This window comes from Crassostrea angulata, chromosome 3 (genome assembly GCF_025612915.1).
Source record: "Crassostrea angulata isolate pt1a10 chromosome 3, ASM2561291v2, whole genome shotgun sequence".
In the NCBI taxonomy this organism is placed as follows: domain Eukaryota; kingdom Metazoa; phylum Mollusca; class Bivalvia; order Ostreida; family Ostreidae; genus Magallana; species Magallana angulata.
The window spans coordinates 50,992,050-51,018,966 of NC_069113.1; the positions used below are offsets into that span (position 1 = coordinate 50,992,050).

Here is a 26,917-nt window from a genome sequence, read left to right on the forward strand (position 1 = left end):
GGGCAATCACGCAAAAATCACGCAGTTGTTTTAAATAAGTTCATTATCAATGTTTTTTGTATTCGCTAATTTACCTGTGTATATAGGCAATCATGTGAAATTGTAAATATATTCTCGCTTTTTATATTTGACACAATATAGCATCTGATTTTTTTCAATGTACATCGTATGAATATGATCTAACAATTTGTAAAAATATTGTAAAAAAAAAAAGCTGTTAAAAGATTAATTTCACGCTATGAATTGTGAGCAAAGTGTATTTCAGCTAAAACTGATGTTACAGGCATGTAGCACCGTTTTTAAAAGTGGGGGGGGGGGGGGTGATAAAAAAATTAATAATTCACCTTGAAATATTAGATCTGCCTTGTTTAAGCAAATATTCATCCCATTGCTTTATGAACACAATAATATTTCAATCATTTTTACAATTTTGTATCATTAAAGGGTGCGACTGCAACGCTTAATGATATAAAGTTTGTATCATTAGCGGTTGAGGATGTCGATATTTGCTTGTTTCATTAAGCGTTAGGGCTGCTGTGCATTTGTGACGCTTAATGATACAATTATATCATTAAGCGGCGATTTATCATTAACAGTTGAAGATGTCAACTGTTAATGCAAGAATTTATGGCATTAAGCGTTGCAATACGCAAGATCGCAAATGTCTGTTCCGGCACGGTTTTAACGTTTACTTCGTCAGATTGAAATCTCGCGTTACCTAAAAAATGCGAGATTTTGGGCATATTTTGTTTACTAGTTTCTAAGGGCAAGCAGAAGACGTATATAACTCGATGATACTGTCGTTTTACGATGGTTCACTATCACTGTGTTGCAGTAGGCTGTAAAAATGACTCGCGGAAGAAAGGTAGACTTCACAAATACCCAGATATGATAGACAAAAACGGTAATGCGGTTGAGTTTTTCCCACTGCCGTCAGCTGTAAAGTATCCAAAAGAGAGAAAAGCTTGGATAAACTCAGTCAGGCGTGCTGATTTTAACCCCGGACCTCAAGAATACTGGCATAGCATTTGTTCAAAACACTTTGTTGATCATAAACCCACGAAAGAAAACCCAGTTCCCACTCTCTTTTCCTACAACAACTACAAAATAAAACAACAAAGGACAACTAAAAATAGCAACGTGCCGTTACGTAATCAAGACCAGTCCATTAACAGGTACAGGTATAAAATATGAATAATTTATTTTATCACCGAAAACATAGTTTGAAAAGTATATACCGGTAATATATATATAGTTTTGTTAAAAACGAAATTGAAAAAAAAAATCTGACAGTATATAATTACTGAAATTGGCAATAATGAAAATTATTTATTTTGATTCTTCAAAAGTGGGACCCAGCATAATCTGGTTACACCTGCCCATCTTCAACTGAAACGCCTTGTAGTCCCTGCTGAGGAAATTTACAAAGGAGTTCAGTGTGAAGTAACACTCAGTACAAGGAAACCAAAAACAAGTGAAGGTTCATTTATAGTTTATATATTTACATGAATATTAATAAATGCCTACTATATTATATACTATCAACTATCTGTGTGATTTATAAACAAACTAAGTTTAAAGAAAAAGATGGACTCACAATGAATATATAGCATTTGAACAGTTATTTATATATTGTTTTGGAGAAAAAATATTTCAAAATACATGTACTGGTACGTGTATACATGTGTAAAGTGAATACAGGGTGTATGTAAGTTAATCGTTTAATCCTTGTTTACAGTACTCTTGCCTGTGCCTGAATACACTCAATACCCTACAAAGGAACATTCATACTCTCTTTCTGATGATACTAAGAATGATGAAAGCAATGAAGGTCTCTGTGAGACAGATGTAAAGGCAAAGTTAACATTTCTAACTGTAGAAAACCATCAGTTAAAGGTATATTGCTAACACTAATTTAACTAAACCACTGACTTCAGCTGAGTACTTTTTTTAAAAAATATATAACTATGTACACTCGATCATGAATATTAAGAAATTAAACATATAAACATGTGGCTATGTACACTCATGAATATTAAGAAAAGTTTTTCATGCATTTGAATATTTAATTGATATTTTAAAATTTTGTCTTTTCAAAAGGAAACATGTAGAGGTTTGGAAGTGCAAGTGAAACATCTTAGAACGCAATTAGTCGACCTAACAGGCAAATTGAGGGAGTCCAAGATGCAGACAGATGCACTTAATGACAAGTTACAAAATAAGGACAAGCTTTTCAGAGAAAATCTTCTAGAGCGACTGACTAATTCAGATCAAAATGTAAAAATATTTTTGGGGTTGCCTGGTGTTGTTTTTTTAATGGGTCTGTTCAACATTCTGAAGACAAATGCCTCAAAAATGAAGTACTGGACTCGACAGTCATCAAGCCTGGATAAGAGCTGGCAGCAAGGAGGTAAACGAAAACCTGGAAAACCACGGAAATTAACTCTTTTTCAAGAGTTTACCTTAACACTTCTACGGCTTCGACTTGGATTAAATACATATGTTCTTGGCATGCTATTTGGTATTTCACAGTCACTTGTCTCATCAATCTTCACATCATGGATTTCCTTCATGGAACAAGAATTATCACCTCTTTTAAAATGGCCTTCCAGAGAAAAAATTGATAAACACATGCCTCTCTCTTTCAAGAGAAAGTACCCAAAACCAGAGTCATCATAGATGCCACAGAGTTCTTTGTACAGCGTCCTCGAAATCCCACAGCTCAAAGTCACACCTGGTCTAACTATAAATCGAAAAACACATTTAAAGCACTTGTAGGCATTACTCCAAATGGTGCATTTTCTTTTGTGTCAGACTTATGGTCAGGAAACATTTCAGACAGATGCATTACAGAGAAAAGTGGATTTCTTGACTATATTGAAAGGGGGGACCATGTAATGGCAGACAGGGGTTTTCTAATTAATGATCTGTTGCTGCAGAGAGGTGCATATTTGAATATGCCACCATTTACAAGAGCATGTAACCATGGTAAAGGCAGGTATTTGACCTCGAATGAAATTAAACAATCAAAAAACATTGCATCTCTAAGGATACATGTGGAGCGTGCCATACAAAGACTGAAATCTTATCAATTTCTTAGTGGAACTATGTACATTAACTCAATTTCAGTTGCAAATCAGGCTTTGAAAGTGTCTGCTATTTTTTGTAATTTTATGAAACCACTTGTTAACAAAGTTAGCAAGTAAATACAATGTAGTTGCATTTTGATGTGTCTTAATTATCAAAAATGAATAACAAGATTATCAATTTCTTTCATCTTCCTTATTTTTATTACCATGACGGACAACTTTTCTCATTAACAATAATGATGACAAAGTCACGGACATAATTTTGAATATACATACTTTTTATAAAAGCCAGCTAATTTATCTGTAATTTTCTCCCAAAAACTTGCATCAAAATTAACTCTGTGGGTAAAAATACCAGAATGTGTGTATATTACCAAATCACACCATTCCCTCTTTGTTACAGCAAGTTGACACTGAATTTGGCAAAAATATGGAGAAGACTCTTTTTTGACTAAGGAAGGGACACCTTGAATAATTTCAAAATTTTTTAAATCATGACAAACAGCTTCAAAGGCAGTGTTTTTGGCATATAAAAATGGACATTTAATTTCTATACAGCCTTTTCCACAACAATCACACTGAACAAAACCATCAGGTGATGCCCCAATGTATGGGATTTCTCTACTGATTACAAAACCACTTAAGGGTGTATTCTTTTGAATATTCGCGCGCGTAAATGGGGTTAATCAACGGGAGGTAACTCTTGAGAGTGTCGTAAATTATACAATTCGCAAATGTTTCGTATGTCAATAAGAATGTAAAAACATCATCATCTTGATAAAAGATAAACAATTAACAACTAACCAAGGCTTTGTTTTATCTTATCAATTTCAATCAAGAGACTCTGGAATTTTGCGACATATCAATGTAAACAGCAGACGTCATTCGGCAGATATGTCACTTCATCCTCTTCTGATTTCATGGGTAAAAAATTGAATAGGGGATTTAAAACAAAAGAACAGACATCAAGATTGGTTAAAATTTCGGCAAGTTTGGCAGCCCGGCAGAATTGCATCAAGGAAGACAAAGAAAGGGAGGGGGGATTGAGTTTTGCCGTTATAGCAAATGATCACACATACAATAGATCAACAAACAGCGAACGTGATACAGACGTCCCGATTGAAGAGGCTACACAACGATTTAGTGATACACACAATTGGAGAGAAGGGCGAAGAATAGTAGAGCTAGATATATTAGCTCAGGGCTTATCGGGTTGTAAAAAATGTGGAGTCCCACTTCAACTTTCCCATGCAATTGACATCAAGACATGTGGCCTTTCTGCACTTCTGAAAGTAAGTATGTTTACGATTGTTTATAATGTGAGGTCTTAATGAAGCAACAATTTGAAAAATACAGTTGTGCCACAATTCACAAACTTTGAACAAATTCCAAGTGGACGGAATTGATTGGCATTTATAATCAGAGACATACATGTAAATAACATGTTATATTTATGTCTCTAGCATAATGTAGAATTTCCTCATGAAAAGTATAATGAAATTTTCTTTAAAAACATAATGTAGAGATTTATCGCAAGTTTATCAGTGTTTATCACAAAACTAATTCATAAGATCTACATGTACTTTATATATTTGCATATTAATTATAGTTCTGATTAGTAGAAATTATAGTTGAGTTGCTTATGACATACCACTTAAACCCTTTTCTTTAGGTTCCCTGTTACAATACAAATTGTAATTACATCAATTGTGTACCCACTGGGAAGAGGCATAATGGCATATGGGATGCAAATTCAAAGCTTGCAACAGGTAAACAGTGATAATAATATAGACATAACAGTTACACATTTGATTTTGATTTTAAAACACATGCATGCATCTGTATTGAAATATCAGAAAGCGGTATAGCTCACTTATAGTCTGTCCCAAGTTATTGCTTCCAGCGTTTTTTGATGATTTTTAATGAAAATACACATATCTGTGAAATCAATAAAAGGGAAAATATCCAAAATATCTTCATTGACGCATTATCTTTTTTCAATCATAAAAGTTCACAGGAACGAAATTAAATTTCTTACGGAGATTTATATTGGGAAATGTTTACATCTTTTCACCATTTGGAACTCACTTGGAATACCTCGCACAATTTTTCAACGTTACCATCTGGGCTTAATCATGAGTATTGTAATGTAAAACCCATGTCGACTTTTGTATTTTGGGTTGTGTTTTGAAACCTGAAGCGTTAGAGAGGGCATTTCAAAATAGATAATCTGGACATTTTCCATATTAGTGGATGAACGTAGTTTGAGCTCAAAGGTATTAATGATTATCGAAATATCAAGCGAAAAGTGTTGGAAGCAAAAACTCGGAACAGAGTATAGAACACAATTTTGTGTACAATACATATAGATTAAATACATGGCATATTTTATATTGCGTCCTATATTAGCCCGAGAACCATCATAGTGTAGGCGAAAAAATGAGAAAAATGCTCTATACTTATTTGAGAATTACATAATATTTTATGTGAGCAACTGTGACTGATCAATCAATCTGTTTATTTTATATGAACACAACATGGAGGAATTCTTCTCAGGAATTTCACATATATTTATAAAATACATGGTTACTGTCTGGAAATATAAGCTATATTTGGGCGAGGGTAAGAAAACGTGAGGGCGAGGCTTGTGGAGTCCTAAGCCTTGTCCTCTTTGACCTGAGCCCAAATATCGCTTATATTTCAAGATATTTATCATGTATTTTGTTTACCATGCAACATAATATCACATTTTGCACCCTAAATGAGCTTTATTTGACAAAATTTGTTGCATATCTGCAGTTGAAACCATGATGCCATGGGGTAGAGGCAAGAAAGATGATGTCATAATTAGTGCATTTGAACGTCGGTTGAATGCACGAGGCTATATTGAGGCATTGACTGAATATAGCTTTAGTTTATTAGGTTACTTTTATTAGGTCAATGCAAGGGGTTGTTGCAAGATAAATTGAATTCAGTTGTTACTAATTAAGTGTATTAACTCTCAATAATCTGAAAATGGAAGAAAGTATCAAATGTATCTTGCATGAAATACATAAGAATAAGAAAGCTGCTGTCTTTGTAATTTAAAGTATTTGTTGTTTGAAAAATTAAACCTTCTATTTTATAATTTCTAAAGCAATGGTTCACAGTGGAATTGGTGGAAGGCAAGTTAATAGTTTCTTGTCAGCCCTTAATATCCCACCAGTCAGCAATACCCTCCTTTCCAAAAGAGAGAAGGAGATGGGAAGTGCAATGGAATGTGTTGCCCAAGCCAGTGTTATGGAAAATTTATCAGAAGAAGTGAAATTGTCTAAAATGTAATTTTGCATTTCTGCTACATGTACATGTATTTATAATACCATTTAAATTTAAAACATTTATATCTGAAAATACTTGTCAGCATAACCTCATAAAAATATGCTTGTTTTAACTACCGGTATTTTAAAAAGTTAAATATGTCTCTAATAACTCATTAGGCCACACCAATATAACTTCTTTTTCGTCTGACATCCGGTGAAAGGTACAAGCGGGCGAGCGATTAAATAATAAATTAAATTATTATTTCTTGTAGCCAAAATTTTTAGGCGGTACATGAATAAATTTGTGCTGATGGTTATATTTTTTCTACTTGTTTCTAATTTATAAATTAAAACTATTTAAAATGTGAAAAATAGAGCAGAAATAGAAAAGAAAACAACACAGAGTTTCCTTGGTGTGATTTATTAATAAAAAATTATTTAGATAGTTTTATTTAAATACGAGCATGCAGGGACAAACAAGAAATTATATTAGTGTGGCCTTAATGAGTGAAAAATTATGAAATCTACAAGTTTTATTTGGTACATAGATGTTACTTTCATACCCTTATATAAAATTTTCAATTGAAAAAATTATATTTTTGTAATATTTTTTAGAGATGAAAATACTGATGGGCTAACTGTAAGTGTTGATGGTGCATGGCAGAAGAGGGGAAGTGGCAGATCATTTGACAGTCTTTCAGGTGCTTATAACTGAATTTAAAACTATATACATATAAACTTGATTCAAAGTACAAACTCAAACAATGCCAATTAAACTTTGCTAGTATATAACTGACGTAAATTAAAATCATGTCCTCTGACTACTATTTTATACATTTTACCCAGTAGATCTCATTTAAAAATTTGACTTTGTAGGTCACTGCTCAATGATTGGGGCCAAAACAGGAAAAGTTGTTGGATATAATGTGCGCAGCAAGTTCTGCAAGACCTGTGATAATTCGGCAAAGAAAGGAAAAACACCAAATAAGCATGACTGTCGGATGAACTGGAGTGGAAGTGCTAAGGCCATGGAGCAGGATATGGTGGTTGAGATGATGAAAACATGTAAAGAAAAAGGAGCCGTGGTAGAGACAATCATTGCAGATGATGATACAACAACAATTGCCAGAATAAAACAAAATGTTAATCCATCCATAAAGAAAAAGTCTGATAAAAACCACGTAAAGAAAAATATTGGCAATGCCTTGTACTCCTTGCGAAACAAGCACAAGAAGTTGCAAAATCCAAAGGTTTTCAAGTATTTGCAGAAGTGTTTGGACTACATGCTGGCTCAGAACCAAGGAAATTCAGATGGTATAGAGAATGGGTTAGAAGCAATCAGTAGACATCCTTTTGGGGACCACTCATTTTGCCAGTCTTCATGGTGCCATCATATAGATAACCCCAGCAGAAAATACTCTTCATTTCCTTATGGAAAACCTCTTCGAGATATTCCCCTCCAGACAGCTCTTGGAGATCTGATGCATAGCTACAAATCCCAGAGTCAAAAGCTTTCTTCAATGGGTAGCACTCAAGCCAATGAGAGCTTCAACAAAACAGTTGCATCAAAAGCTCCTAAAACACAGTTTTACAGTGGATCAGCCAGCTTGAACAGGAGGATTGCATCTGCTGTTGCACAAAAGAATGATGGACAAAGTTACCTACTGAAGGTAGAGGGATTTTTGATTATACATAAGAAATATATTTTAATATGAACCAACAATTTAAAACAAGATGCCTGGCTATCTTTCTATATCAGTATGTTCTTTGTATTTGAATAAATTACATTTCATATTGAATGCTATCATAATTACCAGTATTTGCAGTTATTGAAGATTGAAGAAAAAAAACATAAGCCACTAGCTAGGACCATAATTAAGGTTATTTTGGCATTTTAGGTGTACAGAGAACTTGGACTCTCTCCTGGGTGCCATACACGAAGACTTGCCTTACTGCGTGACATGCAGGCCAGGAAGAGAAAGGCGATATGTTCAACATGGAAATATAAACTGAGGAGAATTCAGCTCAAGAACAGGAGGTAAACATTGATCACTTCTATACCAAAGAACTACTGAACAAAATGAGAACATTTTCAGATAATGGTTGGTGTTTGTAGATATTTTATAAACATAAGTGAAATGTTGAAATAGTAATCAAGTAAAAATTATTTTTGTAAATCTGTAATAGAAATACACTTTCCTACTTAAAAGGAAATCAAAACTGGAAAGTTCTTCAGTTTTATCATTTATATTTAGAGTCAAGTCAAATGCAGTGAAAGAACTGAGAGAGGGAGACAGCTATGGCAGTTCTGTTGAGCTCATGATTCATCAGGACATAAACGAGATTCCTTCCCCGAGAGTTCCACCAAAGGATGTTGGGATAAAGTCAGCTTCAATACCTGTATACTTTGATTTAGAAACCACTGGATTAGGTAAATGATATACAAATGTTGACTTAAGGTTGAGGGCAACATTGATAATGTTAGACACTAATGAACGAAGTATCACAGACTAGTGTTTATTTATGTCACAGTCAATGAATCTACAAATCAGAAGTGATTTATTGTTACTGTGAGAATATCCTCTCATTATTATTCTAGCTGGTCTCTCGCATATTTTAAGAAAATCATTAACTGATCAATATTTTTTTGACAAGCTAACATTTAAATTATTGATATTTGTGTAATATGTAGAGCTATATGTATCATGAAAACATATTTGAATGTTACAGCACTAATGCATGTATAGGGCACAATAAATCTTATTATTATGTATAATTATTTCAGTGTTAATGATTAATCTGTTACACAATGACAGGAACATTCAACCATTTAAAAATGTATGTTCTACATTTCTAGCCCTTAGTGGAAATCTATGGGTAATAACTTTTCTTACTTATGTTTATCAGGTCGTAATTCCCACATTACCCAGATGGCTGCTGTATGCGGAGAAAATCAGTGGCAGTGTTTTGTCAAGCCAAAAGTTCCCATTTCTACCTCAGCATCTGATGTGACAGGCATAACGATGAGAAGCAGTCAGATGTTCCACAGAGGCAAACCTGTCCATTCTTGCAATCTGTCCTCTGCTTTAGAGTCCTTTGTTGAATTTATTTCTAGACAAGGAAAATGTGCCATCCTTTCTGGACATAACATCAAGTCTTATGACTGCCATGTTTTATTTAACGCCTTAGAAGCAGTTGGGAAGATGGATACTTTTAAAGATCATGTTGCTGGATTTGTCGATACCAAGCTTTTGTTTAGGTCACAATTCCCAGGGTTGCCATCTTATTCCCAACAGGCTCTAGTTTCATCGTTCCTTCACTGTGACTACGCCGCTCATGACGCATTACAAGACGTCGTGTTCCTTCAAAGACTTGTACGGTTAGTTAATTTTGATGAACATAATAGACTGAAGGCGTCTTTCTCTCTGCCATGTGCAACTTTTTCACATGAGAGCTTAAGAGTAACAGCCCACAACCTACCATCTCTTCAAGGACTTGTCAATGAAAAAATAATTACTAAGTGCATGGGTAGAAAAATTGCCGCAAGTGACTTGAACTATGCAGCTCTAAAGCTTGCATTTAGTAGGGGAGAGGAAGAGGGCATACGACAGGTTTTATCAGAAGAATGTGGAAGCAGACCAAGAGTGACTAAGTCATCAAAAGTCATACACTCCATAGCTGAACATTTTAGAAGTACATTTCTAAGTGAAAGTTAATTACCCGGTAAGCTCATATTATGACAGAAGTGTATATACTGCCTTTGATTTTCATTTTCCCTGAACTAGATATTAGCTCTAGTATGTACTGTATGATGTAACTCTCCCCAGCTCTCCAAAAAATCATGTAGATATATCAATATCAACTTTTATCACCATTGTTTCTCTCTATGTTCTCTCTACAAGGATGGAATAGTTTCATCATTCAGAGAATTTTTATACGACAAATGTTAATTTTTCAACTGATCAGATTTAGTAAATTGTTGCACATGTAACCTATTTATTTCAACAGATAAGGCAGCATTGTAATACCACCATGCATTGATGCAAGTTCGTTTACCATAATACCATATAACTCACAATTTAGTAAAATATATTATGAATGTATGAACCGGGTATATAAACTATCAGTATTTGCTTTCACGTAGATCTTTCAAACTACCAAAAAGTTGAATTTAGAAAGTATGTGCTATGTATACTGGTATATTGTGTGCCATTGTTGCATTTATTGTGTGCTACTGAGAGTTTTTTTTTATATATTTCTTTTCTTCCAATCATTTGAAATGCATATACTGGTCAAAACTTATCGATCAGACATCAGTTCTGAAGATGCATGTTTTGTCGACATATCATTGTTTGTATTCCTTGATAATCACTGTCAAATTATAATTAATGCAGCCAAATTCTTTGTTTTTAAACAAATATCAAATGCATTTTTAATTTTATATTGAATGATTACATTATTATAAAATACTTTAATAAACTAGAACATTTCATGAACTAGAAAAACCCTATGTCATTCCATGTTATTCAAGGTCGCATCCAGAAGATTGTCTATAAGTACTAAATACACCTCTTTGTCTTATTTTTTTATGTTTAATTGGTTGTATGTCTACTGTTTGTTCATTAAAACCTTTTCTTTACATAATTACAATTGCTGTTAAAGATAATTACACCAATTTAAAATTTTTGGTGAATAAAACTTCATGTTTTTCTCCAAATATGGCTTATTTTGTTTCCATAAAATGCTTCAACTGAAATAGGGGGTGGGGATATAACCAACAATATTTTTTTCTTATATGCACACTAACCCCCACTTTTTATGCCTTCATTTGGATCAATAATATGTAGAGAAAGTGTACTAATATTTTCATAAAAAGTTAAATTGTAGAAATCCGTCTATCTTTGGTTTATTTATCATATTTGCAACGAAAATGATGCTCCAATTTTACTTGAGCAACATACATTTTTGGGCATAACTTATCAAAAAAATTATTTCATAGTCTAAATTGTGCATAAAAATGAACTCTTGAGATGTTTTTAAGTAAACAAAACTTAAAGAGGTTGAAATCTCCCTTTATTTTCTTAATTTTAGGGAATTTCTGGTCAAATTGCACTTTCTATGAGAATTTCCATGCACCATTTTTGGCCCATGTTCTGGGGGTCGGATCTCTCTTAAATGAAAACGAACATACACTTTTCTTGTTTTCAATTTATTCCTTAGGAATAGCACTTTTAAAAAATCACAAGCATCTAAAAAGTTTGATGTAGGTTTTTTTTCGTGAATGAGCAGAATACACCCTTAAATCACAATTAAAGTTACCATGACATTTTTGTTGTTCTTCTATGTACACATCTCTTGCTTTAATTTCATACTTCTTACCATGATTTAAAGAGGCAACATTAATGCTTGAGTTATTATACTGGCCTAGAATTTGTTTAATAAGAAAACCATTTTCATTTCTGCCTGTAAAATGCAAACAGCTATGTACAATAGATGCTGTGATTCTCCCTAAACGTTGATAAAACCACGTATCAGAACTACTCTGTGACTTACTGTCCTGAAATATTTGCTCACATACATCTCTGTTATAATACATTTTCAGAACATTGAGAAAATTTTCAAAAGTATAATTCGCAGTTTTTGCTAGATCAAGAACATTGTCATGAACAGCGTTTTCAAATTCATACTCTGATTCTGAGCTGTCTGACAAGGTGTAAGCAGCGCAGGCTTCCAATTCTTCAGTTTTCATCAGTTTGTAAACTTGTTTTTCTATTGACCTGTTTTCCTGTTGGGGTGTATAAACTGGTTTGTAAAACTGGCCAGTTGGTTTGGTTGGGGTTTCACCATTGGGATCCCTCCGCAGGTCAAGCTGTATGACTTTGACTGGTCTGGATGATCGCGTAGGATTCGTCCATTTGGCAAGCTGGTCAGTCACACCGATAGCTGACCTGTCTGTCAAGCTTTGAACAAATGCCTGTAGTCCAAATAAAAGGGCAGCAACATGCTTACAGGTACCATCACCACTGCAAAAAAAAGTTGATTTTATTACATTGTATTTCTATTTGCTTAAAACCATATTTACAATGCAACTGCCAACACACATTCCTTGATTACAATCATACTCTGTCCCGAGTTTTTGCTTCCACCACTTTTTGCTTGATATTTCGCTAATCATAAATACCTTTGTGCTCAAAGTATGTTCATCCACTATTATGAAAAATGTCCAGATTATCTGTTTTGAAACGCCCCCTCTACCGCTTCAGGTTTCAATACACAACTCAAAAAAGAAAGTCTACAGAGATTTTGCTTTGCATCAGCCATGAAATAGCCCGGATAATAATGTTAAAAATTGTGCGAGGTATTCTGAGTAATTCCAAATGGAGAATGTATGTGTATTTTTATTAAAAATAATCAAAAGGTGATGGAAGCAATAACTTAAGACAGACTATAGCTCTCTTAATGCATGTCAATCATTTCGAAAAATCAATATTATTTAGATGTATAAATTAAGAAGTAGCACCAGAGTCCAAGGACATATGCATAGACATTATTCTACTATTCTGGGTGTACATGTCATGTGAGAATTCAATCATGAAATTATAATCTGCAGAACCGTTTACAGTCAATTTTATTCAAAATAGATACATACGCTACACATGTGCATTCTCCTGAGTTTATCACTCCATCAACATCGATTAAAATCCAGATGTCATATGGGGGAGCAGATTGTCTTTCTTCTGGTGTACACTTAGCCCGAACATAACGAAACTTATCATCAAGGGCTACCATCTCCACCTGGCTGATGTGTCCATTAGTGTGTAATCTGTAGCTATTGTCATTCTTGTATGACTTAAGGCGATCGTTCGTCCACATACATTTACATTTCAGATAAAATTGAACATCATAACTCTCAATATTCGGGAGACATGATAAGTCATCTTTCCAGCTAAAATTGCTGCGCATAGGATGGGGGTAAACTTTTCCTTTAACTGTGCGTCGTAAAGTTTGAAAGCTCACTTCATCTACATAATGATCTGTTTTTGTTGGTATACTTTGTAATTTAGCCTCCCGTGCGATGTCTAAAAGATCATTCTTTTTGTAACCAGTAGTTTTCACCCCTCTTTCCGACAAAAAATGCTTTAACTGGGGAAGAGACATCGATGACAAATCAAGCGACGCCATGGTTGTTTACATTGGAGAAGATGCCCAAGGCCGATGAACTTTTTCAGCCTCCTTTTTAGGAGAGTTACACAAACGTAGTATTTGCGATCTTGCGTATTGCAACGCTTAATGCTATTTATATCATTAAGCGGCGTTGTATCATTAACGGTTGTTACACGGGACGCAACGTTGGATACGTGTACTTGTAATCTTACTTCTAGCTCCACACGTACGCGTACACGTAAACGGACAAATGCTCAAAATCATTATTATTATAATTATATATATATCATAACCCTTATCAACAAGAAAGATAGCTAAAATGTATTCAGTGACAATGTGCCTTTTCAATGATCTATAATCGTGATATATTGTTGGCTTTTTCTCTAGTTTTATCTGTAAAGTAAATACACAAACATCAGTAATCATATTTATTTTATCATACTATTTTTATCAAAGTACCGAGGAAAACAATTTGACTGATAGCATAATATATTTTTGAAATATTCGTAAAATTTAATAACCATAAGTATGTTGGCCATGTATTTCCGGCGATATATAAAATTAATGTGTCTTAATTACGATGACTGTGAAAGATTTCACGGATATATAATTTAGTTGATTTGTGACATTTCGTGACATCTAATTCCATTGTTGAAAAAGTACCCCCATCTACTGCATATTCTGGCCGAACCATTATTTAAATTTTTGATTTTTACATAGAACTGATATCAAATTCTATTACCGCTGTTACTTTTAATCAAAGCGCACTATTTCATAATATCGCGATTCGAAATAAAACGGTATGACAGTGGAAGGTTGACTATTCATAACTCATTGGGAATTGAACCTAGGCGATAAATGATTTTTAAAATCGGATGAATGTTGCTTTTATAAAACATTTAGCAAAATTGCTGATATAGAAGACAAAGCAAGGAACAATAAAACGGAAGCAACAATATAGCTTTAAACTGTTTAATCATATAAAACAGGCTAACTTAAAGGTTAAACAAAGGCTATAACAACATTGTTTTACTGAGTTTGAGATAAACACTAAAAAGGGAAATGATATGTACAAAATAACTGAGTTATAAATGGATTTATGTATATAACGAAAATATGCACACACAAATTTTATATAAATACCTATGGTATGTAAAAATTAATACTGGGTAATAAATTAATTGAATGCATATTCAAAAAAGTATTACCATATATGGGACGGAAGAGGGATTGCCTTGTGCTTTACTAATTTTTTTATTAATATCTAAATATATTCTTTTCGAGAATGTAACTTTTCAACGATGTAATTTGCAATTTAAAAAAAAAATTCAAGCAATGCTTTACGAAAATCGCTGTTTAAAGAAAATATGTCTCGTGGCTAAAAAAATAAATTCATTAATCATTCACGCTCAGGTAATTAGATCGAAACTATACATGCACTTGGAAATGGTTACATGATTTAAAATGCAAACTATTATAATAAAATGTAGCATATAGTTACTTTGTAATTCGCGATTATAACTTACTTAAAAATGAATTAATGCAATCTTTTTATTAGAATTGTTGGTTTGTGAAAATATATCTCTTGATTATAAGATAAATTCATTATATTACTTTATTCACCTTTATTTAATAATAATGTGTCGAAATAAAAAAAAATTAATGTTAGAAGTTGTACGTGGGGATTTTCTTTTTGGTACCTTATGACAAAGTCTCCACACAGTATACATTAGGTGCTTTCTTAGTTAGAAGTTGTTTATGTTGATCAACTCACGGTAAGTTGATTCAGAACCGGTTGCATATTTCGCAGTTATTACGGCATACACTTGTTTTGGTTTAGTCAATAACAAATACTCAGTGTCACTTGTTTTAAAATTTTGAAGAAGATCTGAGAATCCAACATCAGATCCAAGGTAAACAATGTAATAAGGTTCCATTTCAGTGGTCAAGCTGAATACATCTGTCCACGTTACCAAAACGTTTCCATTCATTGTTTCATTAGCTAAACAAGAGTTTCCTAAAAATAAATATATGTAAAACTTTAAAACAGAGTATAAAACATTTACGTAAATTGCTTCATGGATATCTCAAGGACTACATGTACTAGTAATTGATACTGAAACTTACCGGTTTGTACAGGAACAACGTTTATAACAGATATTGAACCATTTATGGGGTCACTAGTTCTCCCTCCAACGTTAGTCCCTGATACAAGCACAGTATAGTTCCTGGTCGTGGTGAGCAATATTTCGTCGGCTGAGAAGTAATTGTGTCTACCTATGCTTTGCCAATCATAAACCACTAAGTTGTCGGACTTTATACAGACACTATATTTTGATATTCCTGAAATGTCACTAAATACAGGCCAGTGGATATAAAGTGTCGTAGAAATCCGTTGAACGTTCACTGAGTTTTGAACTTTGACACTGTTTACAACAAAATGTACATCTTTAGAAAGTGGTCGAGGAGAATCAAATGAGACAACCACGGGTAAATTCCTGTTTAATACTCTTTGCAAACCAACTCTGTTAAAACATTGCACCGAAGGAAATACGTTTGACCCATGTGGAATACTAAACCTCGATTGACAAGAAAATAAATCCCTAGACATTTCCCAGCTTTGGAGATTTTGTAAGGCTACCTCATTCCCTAAAAGGTAAAAAGATTGAATTACAAAATATTAAAACATTTGAAAAATGATGGGAATTAATCGTGCATTTTAAAATTGTTCATTCATTTCGTAAATTGGGATAAACTTTCATATATAATTTGCTTTTTATTTATTATTTACCAAAGGCACATTGGCAGTATGCAACTTCACTTTCGTTTTCATCTAATTTCCAGTCAACGGTTATCAAAGTCAAGGTATCGCCATTTTCGTCAACATAACTGACAGAAACATTCTTAATATGTAAATTTGGTGGTGTGTGATCCCATACAATTGCATTGGAATAAAAATACTTTTTAAAGCCTGCATTATTTTCGGCCATGGCGGATATATGCAAAGTTGTTCCGTGTGAAATTGGCATAAACACTTTGTGAATTGTAAATGGAGAGGTTGCTTTTATTGTTTTGAGCTGTCGTCCCCTTGAGTGAGTTCCAAAATACATCTCTACGTGTCGTATTTCACTTTCTTTATCCATAACATTTGCGGCAATCGTCAAAAAGTTTGGAGAAATTTGTCGAACAACTAATGCTTCAATATCACCAATCTCTGAAACTTTACATTCCAACATAGTAATTCTTAATGATAAGCTCTGGTTTTGCGGAGAATTAACGTAGACACCCATGTCTGATGTTGATGTTTTCGACATAAATGATATTTCAGAGGATTGTTCGTTTAAAGCCACCTCATATAGATTTCCATCAATATCTATTACCATATCGTGTATATCTATATCTAATTCTCCATCGATTACAACTTTATACAGTGTAGAGTGATTCAATCGAAAAACATCTTTTATCACTTGTTTATGATTTGTTAAAATTTTTGTCGTTACGTTTGAGTGTTCCAAAAACGTTTTGCATAATATTCCTTCCGGCATGGTCTTATCAACAGTGATGGCTTCAGATCTAGAAATATTACTGATGTGTCCTGCCATATCAACTGCTCTCACATTTATGAAGTAGCTCATCCCATGAATGAGTAAAAGATCCGTTATAGTGTATTTGTTTAAAAACCCTACATTGAGGTCTTGTACAATAACATTTTGGTCAGCATCTATAACTGAAAGAATGTAATGATCTATAGATGATTCAAAATCAGTAAACCCTTCCCAGGAGGCACTTATCGCTGACGTTTCCTTAAGCCACCTTTCATTATGAAAAAAAATTAGTTGTAAACACAATTCCAGAGTCCGGAGGGGTAGAGTCAATAGTGATACCGTCTGAAGTAAGTTTAGTGGACTGACCAACAAAATTAACAGCTTCAACCGAAGAATAATATTTTACTCCTGGCTCTAGATCAGGAAAATTCCAAGAAAAATTTGTTGCCAGTCCTACACTTTGAATTCCAGAGATTTCATGTCCTCCGGGAGACACACCAATCATCATTCTGAATTCTTTTATTCCTGACTGTTCATCAGCAAAAACGCCTTTCCAACATGTTTTTAAGGCTTTATTGTTTGCAAATTCCTTGTCACGTATACACTCTGCGTCTGAATCAATTATAAACCTTCCCCTACGAATGCTTGGCCGTGTTGTGTCGATTATAATTGGTTTTGATTGTGTTAAAATATATTCATTTTCCGTAACCCAAGTCCTTAGGTATGCAACATACTGTCGTCCGTTTAGAAGTTGTCTCTTTTTTGGTAAGCAGTAGGCAACGCGAGTTTGTAAGCTGATATCATGCCAAATTTGCTCGATTGTGGTATCAAATATTCCATAACCATAAGGCATATGATTTTAACCAATGCTCCATTCGTACCTTAATACAGTTATATTTTGCGAATGCCATTCAACACCCAAACAGCGAGTTGAAGATGTCCAGTCATCAGAAGGTGATCCCAAGATACGTAATGCTATTTTAGAGTTGACCGACATCTGTGAATTGTTTGATTGTGTGCATTCGTGTGTATTTTGAATATGATTGCATTTCCCACCAAGTATTGTGCATGTGCATTCATTCGTACAATAAGATACACTACACGAATGTCTTTCAACTATAAGGTTACCGCCAGTGTTGTTTTGATCATTGGAAACTGCGATAAAAGTTAGTCTCCTTATTGTTCCGTTCAAACTCGCCTTATTTCTTGCCCATATAGAAAAAACAATTTTGTCTCCAGATTTAATCAATTGCGAAATGTTGAAGACACCAGTCTGTATTGACTTTTCATCGCCATTGTGTACTACATTGACTATACCCCTACTGATCTCCATGCCATTGTGGGTTTTCCCAATAGTTATGAAATACGAACTGATTCCAGAGTCGGGATCATCATAACTTTTCCACTTTAATATTATTGTAGAGTTTGCATTTGACCACGTTCCTCCATCAAGCACATGTCCATGTATTGGCGGTGTTCCATCAAACACAACGGTTTCACTTTTGATCGACTCGCACAACCCGGCCATGTTACAGGAAGTTACAACAACATAATAACTGTCCCCGTCCTTTAACCACTCCTTCGAACTAAGGGACTTTACAAACATGTCCTTACTGTTTACAACTATGTTATCAATTTCTGAATGAGCTCCATCTTGAAGCCTTAAGGAAAGCAGAGTCATCTTAATCGGACTTTCTTTATCATCAAATCCCCACTCAACTCGTACAACAGATGAATCATATATTGATGAAGCATCTTCACTGCTTATGAATATCGGTAATTTAGTAACTGTAGGTGGAGTATCATCCACTCTAAAACTGTGAGAAGTTTGTCGCGTTGAAAGACCAACCCTATTTGTGGCCTTTACGACGGCGTATAAGTCTTGGTTAGTTGGTAAAGCTAAGTTCAACAACAAAGCAGTCTGTTCTAGTCGGACATTTTTCCACCGCAGTATGTTGCAATTAAGTTTACTAGTTCCAACACAAATCTCATAATGCACTATTCCAGATTGAATGTCGGCAAAATTTCCCCATTCCAGAGCCAAGGATGATCTATGTAAATTATGAAAATAGAATATTCAAACATTCATGTTGAAAAACAATTTTTAAATATGTTTATTGTTTCTGAGGGAAATAAGTTTTGAAATTTATTAAAAATAAATGATATGTAAATTCAAAATGAAAAGCGTTTCATTTTAAATTATTGTTTGTATCAGGAACTTTTTAAAAACAGTATGTTTTTTAAAATTTTGAAAAAATTTAATTTAACGGTAATTGGTGAGAGAACATCTTTTTTGAAACAAAGTTAAAAATTATTTCGAGTTATTATTTAATTTAGAAATATGGGTTGTTCTATAAAAATTGCGATTCACAAAGAACTATACTAGAAGTTTGCAGATGCTGTTTTTTACAGAAGCTAATTAATGAAATGAAATATCAGCTTTATCAAGCTTTACGATTTCCGTTACTTCTAATAGTTTATTCAAACACGTTACACACAAAGTAATGTATTGTATAACGTCATAGTAACAAAGACAATACCTAACATAAACTTTAGTGGTATGATAATTAACTAGTTATTACTTAATAATTTAATTTTGATTGTAAGGCCTCATTTGATTGGCTAAACAAATTCATATATATCGTATAACATAACTTGCCTACGTCACAATAAGACGCGCGTGTGAAACGTATTAATCCGCTTGACGTTACGTTTAAATTTTGTACAAATTTACATATTTTAACTATTTAATGGGCCTTATTGTCTAATTTAAATAGTAGAAAATTAAATAATAAGGAATAAATTTAATTTCTACCTATGTCATACGATATAACATAACTTGGGGCAGTGTACGCTTTATAAATATTTTTTAACTAGCTACCAATCTTTCATTGTTTTCTTTTGTTTTCTCCATTTCTAAAATCGAATCTCACCTTTGTGGGATGTATTTGACATTTTCGGCTCCAATAGAAACGAAGCCCGGAACAGGGGGAGAAGAGTCAATAACAATACCATTGGAAGAAGTCTGGCTACACAATCCAGCCATGTTACAACCTTCCACTGTCGAGAAATATCGTTTTCCCGGGATAAAAGACAATGTCCATGTCCACTCTAAAAATCGCGATTTGAACTGATGTAAACATTTTTAGTTAAACAAAAAGGACACAAAGATGCAAAAAGGAATATAAAATGGTGTATCAACATTGCTATTCTATTATATAAAGGACCATTTGTCATTTTGACAGTTTTTCATCTATGTAAAATTCGTTTACCTTGTTTTTTACCGATATAGATAAAATTATGTATATCTAATAGACCAACTCCGGAGCCAAGACCGATTCTGTAGTAGTCTATTGGTGAATGCTTGTCTACAAATTCCGTCCAATGAATATGTACTGTTGAATCGGTTGTGTAATCTTCGTCTCTCTGTTTCATGAAATTCAAAAAATAAATATAAGGAGACTAATTTTCCAGTTATGTATCAAATAATTTGTTATCTTTCAGTAGTAAATGTATACATAAAAGTTCTTCATAAATCTTTGTTTTAAAACATAATAATTTGTCTTTAGATAAGATACCTTCAGTGAATACTTAATCATATGTAAAAGTACTAGCAGGTTTGATAAATTGTCATTATATGTTTAAATAAAATTAGTTTTATGAATTCATCATAATAATTTTATGATATCATCCATTAAACAAAATTCTGTTTGATTTGTTTTGGTAAAGCTTCGTAACAATTTCATTTTTTTCCGGCCAAATTATACAATACCCGCATCGTTATTTTGTACAAAATAGAACCTTTTTAACAAGGCCTTGGATTTTCCGTTGGACGTAGCTACCATTTCTTGCGTCAAAACATGTTAAAAATTACGCTGGATTCAAGTGAAATATGCACCGATTGCGTAGTCTTAGCTCAAAAGCCAGACAAATCGTGTTGATTTCAATGAGCTTTCACTGAGTGGGCAGCAATGAAATAAACAGGCATACGTCACATTGCTGTTTGACACAACTACCCAAAGTCCAAGCTCCTGTTATAGTGGTTCTAAACGATAGGATAGGATTTACAGAATACACGCACGATACGATAGGATTGATAAACAAAAGGCAAGCATTATTTATTGATATTTCATACAGACAATTCAATCTGTTACTTTGTTCCTAAGAATTTCGATTGTACATTTAATAATCGTTTATTGCTTACAGATTTGATTAATTTTGTTTTTTTAAATGTATTTGGTCTTAGGAAATGGAATACGTATAACATAATTTTTTTTAAATTGATAGAATGCTGGATAGAAATAGCTCTTAATAAGGCATGAAACGATTGACACGTTGGGATAAACGGAAAACCGATAGGATTAATGCACGATGAAAGATGTTCAATGCTCAGTTAAACACTATTATTACACTTTTGGATAGGATTGTAAAATAACTTTGCGGGTATCGTATTTAAAAATCTTTTGATAATTAGTGGTCATACAAGGGCCATTCATAAAATATTGAAACGTTGGCATAATAAAAAATATGTAATTTTTCTTGTATGTTATTAACAGTCCATTAGTATGATTACTCAAATTTTAACCATATGCATGAAGTCTTCAAATTAAGCTTTGAAATGCGCTTCTGTGTTTATATGTTGGCATAATTATTTTATATGGTAGAAATACTGAAATGACGTGGAATATTTTTGAAGCATCAGAAATAAAAATTGTCAAAAGGTACTGCTATTATTGTTACTTAAACATCAAGCAGATCTGTTTGTTTGTATGTAAAGCTATCTGTATGTCTGTACAGTTACACTTTCAAGCCTCATATAGCTGTAGCATATTATTTGGTTTCCGACGCTATAAGCCATTCATTACATACAGACTATTTTGTAGACCGTTCTGCTGCGAGGAAATGCACAAGTTTTTCGACTGATTATCAAAATTTTAAGAAATTAGCGTTTAATCTGATAAAAAACTATTAGCTCTTAATTTCTTACGATCAAGCTTAAAAAATATATCCTGATATGTGATTATAAACTATTTGTTTGAAATGAAATTACCTGATTGTGAGCATGCCCCTCTCTTACGACGCCTTTTTCTGGTGGTGAACTATCGAAAATAAATGGGTTAGAAAACCCAGACGTAGATAAACCAGCATAATTCCACACCTGCAAAAAAGCGTAGCATGAATTCAATGATTACTGTAAATTCCTAATTAAACGCGAGGAATAATATCCGCGTAAAATCGCAAAAACCACATCCACGAATTTTAATATCTCGCTTTTTTTTTATATATGTAAACTACGTGAAATTATGATAAAAATTCGGCATTCGCGATTATATGTTTATGCGATTTGATGAAAAACGGTAGAATCGCGGAATTAAGTACTCGCGTAAAGTAAGAAATTTAAAAAAAAATACTTTAATGTTTAGCGATATCTATATCATTGTATAAAATTAATTTAATTTAAAAAACTATGCTGCTTTTGAAACGACTGGATAAAAAATGAATTCTTACCACAACTATGATGTAATATACATGACCGTCAAATAAAATATTATGTGCTGGTACTTCAATTGGTGTATTCGTGTAGTGATGGTCAAACAACGGAAATACGTCAGCCGACTCTTTTGTGCTTCCTACTCCGATCTCAAACTTTTCAATGCCACTTTCATGATCAAGAAAACCAATACATTGAACTAAAAGTCTACTTGGTTTTACATAGGATTTATGATTAAGGTAATAACCAACGTAAACATCTCCATGGGTCGGTGGCGTTTTATCAAAAATATATGGTTTTGACGATCCAGTCATGAAATTGCCAGCATGGTCGTGAGCTAAAATTGGAGAAGTCATTAAAAAGTTGTTTGGCTAGTGTTTACATTACAGATCTAGTTAATTTATCGTAAACTTACCTTTAACGGAAAAGTAATAAGAGGTCCCTCCAACCAAAGATGTGTTTGAAATTGATATTGCCGATAACAATCCAATGTTCTGAAATGTTAATACGTCACCAGTTTCCTTCTTGGTACCTTTAAAAAAATTAAAAACACACTAACATTTAAGTTGAATAAACACACCCTTTGATATCACTTTTGCTTACCAAAAACAAAATATTTACCAATTGCAATTTCGTAGAATTGAATGCTTGATGGATATCCCAGATTTCTGAATTTGTTATCGTCGGTAAACCCATGCAAGTGTATATCAAGTCGAGAATCATCTGTTATGTATCCGTTCTTTTTTGTTTTAATATATACTTCTCCCTTTGAGGGTGGATCCCGATCAATTATGAAGCCATTGCTGCACTGACTGCTACTTACATTAGATGTAATGTTGACACAAATGTAATACATAGTATTATATTCCATGGGTAATTTGGACGAAAATTTCACTAGGCCACCTGTTTCTCTCTTTAATTCTAAACACGAGTCGTCCTCCTCACATCGCATAGGAACACGGGCAGATTTGGAGATACACCAAACATTTATCGTTTTCCCTAAACCGATAATAAAGGCACCTGGTCGGAAGAACTGTGTTCTATAATTTATTTCGTTGGTGTGCAATTCTTTTAGCTTGTTTCCGATATTTCTGGTATATTTATAAGCATCCAAGGCAGAAAAAAATTCCGACCGGGCATCCAGGTCATAAACAACCCGTTTGTTATAATAGTTCGGATCCTGTATAACGTTGATAAAAGTACACGTCTTAGATACTTTCCCTGACCTACAGTAACCTTCCAAACAGGCACGCAAGGCTCGATGTGGATGACCAGGCATGCTTATACATGTTCTTATCTAAAATTGCAAAGAAAATCAACAGAAAATATTTCTAAAAATTGATAAAAGTGGAAAATAAAATTAAGTATCAACATAATTAACATTTAATACTTCTCTTGTGTTGTTGATTTGTATTTTGTAGTCAGTTAATTGTATCGATCCATCTGTGTCACCATCGGTGAATATCGCCCATCTATAAAACTTTGCAAAGGTATCCAAAGGATATGAACAACGAAACTCTTGGAAGTGCAATTGAATATCAACACATTCTTCGCTATCTGAATCCAGCTCAGCTGAAAAGCTTCCAAACTCTGGGTCAGTCGATTCAAGATAAAACCCGTCTGAATATCCACCAGGAAAACATTTGCTCCGGAAGCATAAACGAAGCAAAATTTTGTAATATCCCTCTGTAAGAATATTATGCACTTCCGTGAACATGTAATGTTTTTGTTTTCCAACGCGTTTTGAAATAACTGAATTGCATACTCCGTTCATTGAACTTCCACATGACATTAACGATAGTTCGTAATGGCTTATATGATGGTCCAAAGTTGAATTTATAAACAGATTGGCACCAATATCTGTAAACTGATCTTGTATATCCACGTCTTCCTCACATCTGAATAAGTCAACAACGTTAGATTTTAAGTCTGTCAAACTGACAGAAATAGTAAACACTGGCAAATGACTAAGTGGCATAAATGTGAATGAGTTGTCCGATTTTGAAATGATGGAAGCCTCTTCTCCTTTTATTGAAATTATATCAGCTGATGCATTTACAAATGCCGTATAGACAGATCCAATAACGAGGGGCAATGATGTGTTTAGGATAACATTTGTGCCACTTAGAACAAGATTTTCTTGCAAGACCAGATTTGTTGATGTACACCCTGGACCATCATTAATTTTCAGTAAATTTTCGAAATCCTTTTTGTTTATTTTTACAAAACCATCACTTGATAAAGTAATACTTCCTCCGGAACTAGACCCTTTCAATAAGACAAACTATTTCTGATATGGTTTTAACTTTGAAGTGTTTTCACAAAAATATGCACCATTGTTAAAGAATGACCCATTTACACGATGCAATGATATTACATCATCATTTGCTTTACTAAGTCCAACTCCTAGTTCATAAATAAGAGATTCCAAGTGATGTATGCCTTTCAAGTATACACAGAAGGAATCCAATGTAAAAGAAGCATCAATATCTTCTACATAAGCATCTTCCTCACTTGTAACAACATCAACATCATATACCATTCCTCGTGTTGGACGAAAAGGAGAAGGAAGAATAATATCCTGAGAGAGGATATCGCAAAAATGTCCTGCTTCGTTGTAGGCGTGAAACTCAACTTGATAAACCCGCCCACTTCCCATATCGATATGCTGGATTTGAGATAAGGGGAACGTGACGCAATAGCGTCCATTAGAGCATAAACTATGGTTTGTCCATTTTGCAAAGTCGGTCCTTACCATTGAACCTTTGGAAACTGAAAGAGTAGATTTCAATTAAAAAATCATTTAATTTTCACAATTTTAGCATTAGTCAATGAAAGTTTTTAAGTCCATCTATGGTAAAGAGTATAAATTTTTCATATTTTTAAATATCATATCCGTTTGGGTTGGATTTTGATAACTGAAAAAGGTTATTCGAAATATAGAATGCAAAACGATACTATTCAAATATTTTTTTAAATTTGTTTTAATGTTAACGGATGGTGACTAAGAAGAAAAAATCATAAAATAGCATAATAAGGACCTGACTGGTACAAATTGTATGTAAAATTTACCAAGCCTGTAGTAGATTGTCTTTAGGTTTCCAATTTGTTGATTATCTTCAAAGTCGTCAGTAGACCAAGATACGATTACCGAGTCCTTTGTTAAATCTGTTGTTGGTTTGAGGCATAACGGCGGAGTTTCGTCAACAATAATTGGCCCAATTGCCACAGCCGTCTCTTTATTCGCTTTATTAACGGCTTTGATGAAAACAAATACAATACCATTTCCACCTAATCCAGAATGTCGAAGACGATAGAACGTATTGTGGTGAGTTTTGGAATATCCGGAAATATCAGGTGATGAAATAGAAGATTGTGAAGAACCAATTCCAATAAAAACTTCTTGAATTTGACTTTCAATATCACTTATATTCCATGAAATATCCAACAAATCGTTTCCAATATAAAGATACTCATTTGTGAAGGCAGGCAACAAACAGACGTCTTTAGTAGTTTTACTTTTAATTGGGTTTTCTGGTAAGACATTTATCAGTGGGTCGTTTGAACTGCATGTACTATTGCATGCTACTTTTGTCTTTATTAAATCCTCGTTCACATACCAAAATGAACCGTCTGCACAACCAATAGACGGGTTTATTCTTAGATTTTTAATCGAAACATTTGAAATAATTGGTGGAGTCCTGTCCACAAGTATACCATCGCTACATCCTACTTTGGAGGGCTCCATAGCGTTATTGAAAGCAATTACTGACGAATACATTTTTTCCTCTGATGATATTAATACATGCATACTCAACTCCTCTGTGTCATGGTACTCAACGTTTGAACTATTGGGGTGCCATAACTCTTCTAAGCTCAGACAGGAATTAGAAAGTCCTAGTCGATAAAATTTTATACCACTCTCGTGATCTATAAATCCTCTCCAAGAAATGGTAATGTTTGGTTTGGAAATATAATCGATATCAGAGGAACCTTGACTCCCTTCTCGAACAACACCCATTTCTGGTGCTGATTCGTCAACAAGAATGGTAACGCTTTCTGTAGTTCGTAGTGCAGCATGATTTACTACCTCTAACTCGATTACGTATTTTCTATGATGTTCTCCAATATGCGTGTCATTTACAACCAGGGAATTCATGACAAGAGTGTAATTCATTAATTGGCACTCCCCTATTGAGGGACAATAGCAGTGTTTACTGATGGCACAATTCTATGTAAAAATGGGAATTAGAATCGCATTATTACACATAAAATGTGATATATCTTTTTTCAAATAATTACTAACAGTAAAGAAATCACTATAAAAAA

The 26,917-nt window shown here is 33.6% G+C and overlaps 2 protein-coding genes and 2 pseudogenes across 2 annotated transcripts in view; 2 read left to right on the top strand and 2 right to left on the bottom strand.

Moving 5' to 3' along the window:
* Positions 1-654: 654 nt before the first annotated feature.
* Positions 655-3,271, top strand: LOC128176740 (uncharacterized; annotated as a pseudogene).
* A 463-nt stretch (positions 3,272-3,734) lies between these two features.
* On the top strand, positions 3,735-11,673 carry LOC128176738 (uncharacterized). Its single transcript, XM_052843255.1, has 8 exons — positions 3,735-4,381; positions 4,762-4,858; positions 6,226-6,406; positions 7,004-7,089; positions 7,265-8,058; positions 8,287-8,426; positions 8,644-8,819; positions 9,296-11,673. The coding sequence occupies exons 1-8, from the start codon at positions 4,010-4,012 to the stop codon at positions 10,102-10,104; spliced, it is 2,655 nt and encodes an 884-aa protein (XP_052699215.1). The 5' UTR covers positions 3,735-4,009; the 3' UTR covers positions 10,105-11,673.
* Positions 11,674-11,691: 18 nt separating this feature from the next.
* Positions 11,692-13,662, bottom strand: LOC128176739 (uncharacterized; annotated as a pseudogene).
* Positions 13,663-14,515: 853 nt separating this feature from the next.
* Positions 14,516-26,917, bottom strand: part of LOC128176464 (uncharacterized) — a 53,153-nt gene continuing 40,751 nt past the window's right edge. Inside the window, 11 exon segments of the mRNA XM_052842843.1 lie at positions 14,516-15,569; positions 15,680-16,201; positions 16,344-19,148; positions 20,031-20,208; positions 20,370-20,523; positions 22,148-22,255; positions 22,606-22,925; positions 23,004-23,120; positions 23,210-23,885; positions 23,979-25,360; positions 25,661-26,819. Coding sequence (XP_052698803.1) covers positions 17,957-19,148; positions 20,031-20,208; positions 20,370-20,523; positions 22,148-22,255; positions 22,606-22,925; positions 23,004-23,120; positions 23,210-23,885; positions 23,979-25,360; positions 25,661-26,819 — 5,286 coding nt within the window. The 3' untranslated portion in view covers positions 14,516-15,569; positions 15,680-16,201; positions 16,344-17,956.

Bases quoted from the DNA above. Each gene is read 5' to 3' on its own strand.
- LOC128176738 (XM_052843255.1), top strand. From the start codon at position 4,010: ATGGGTAAAAAATTGAATAGGGGATTTAAAACAAAAGAACAGACATCA. The intron at 4,382-4,761 runs GTAAGTATGTTT...CCTTTTCTTTAG, and splicing joins GCCTTTCTGCACTTCTGAAA to GTTCCCTGTTACAATACAAA. The intron at 8,820-9,295 runs GTAAATGATATA...TATGTTTATCAG, and splicing joins TTTAGAAACCACTGGATTAG to GTCGTAATTCCCACATTACC.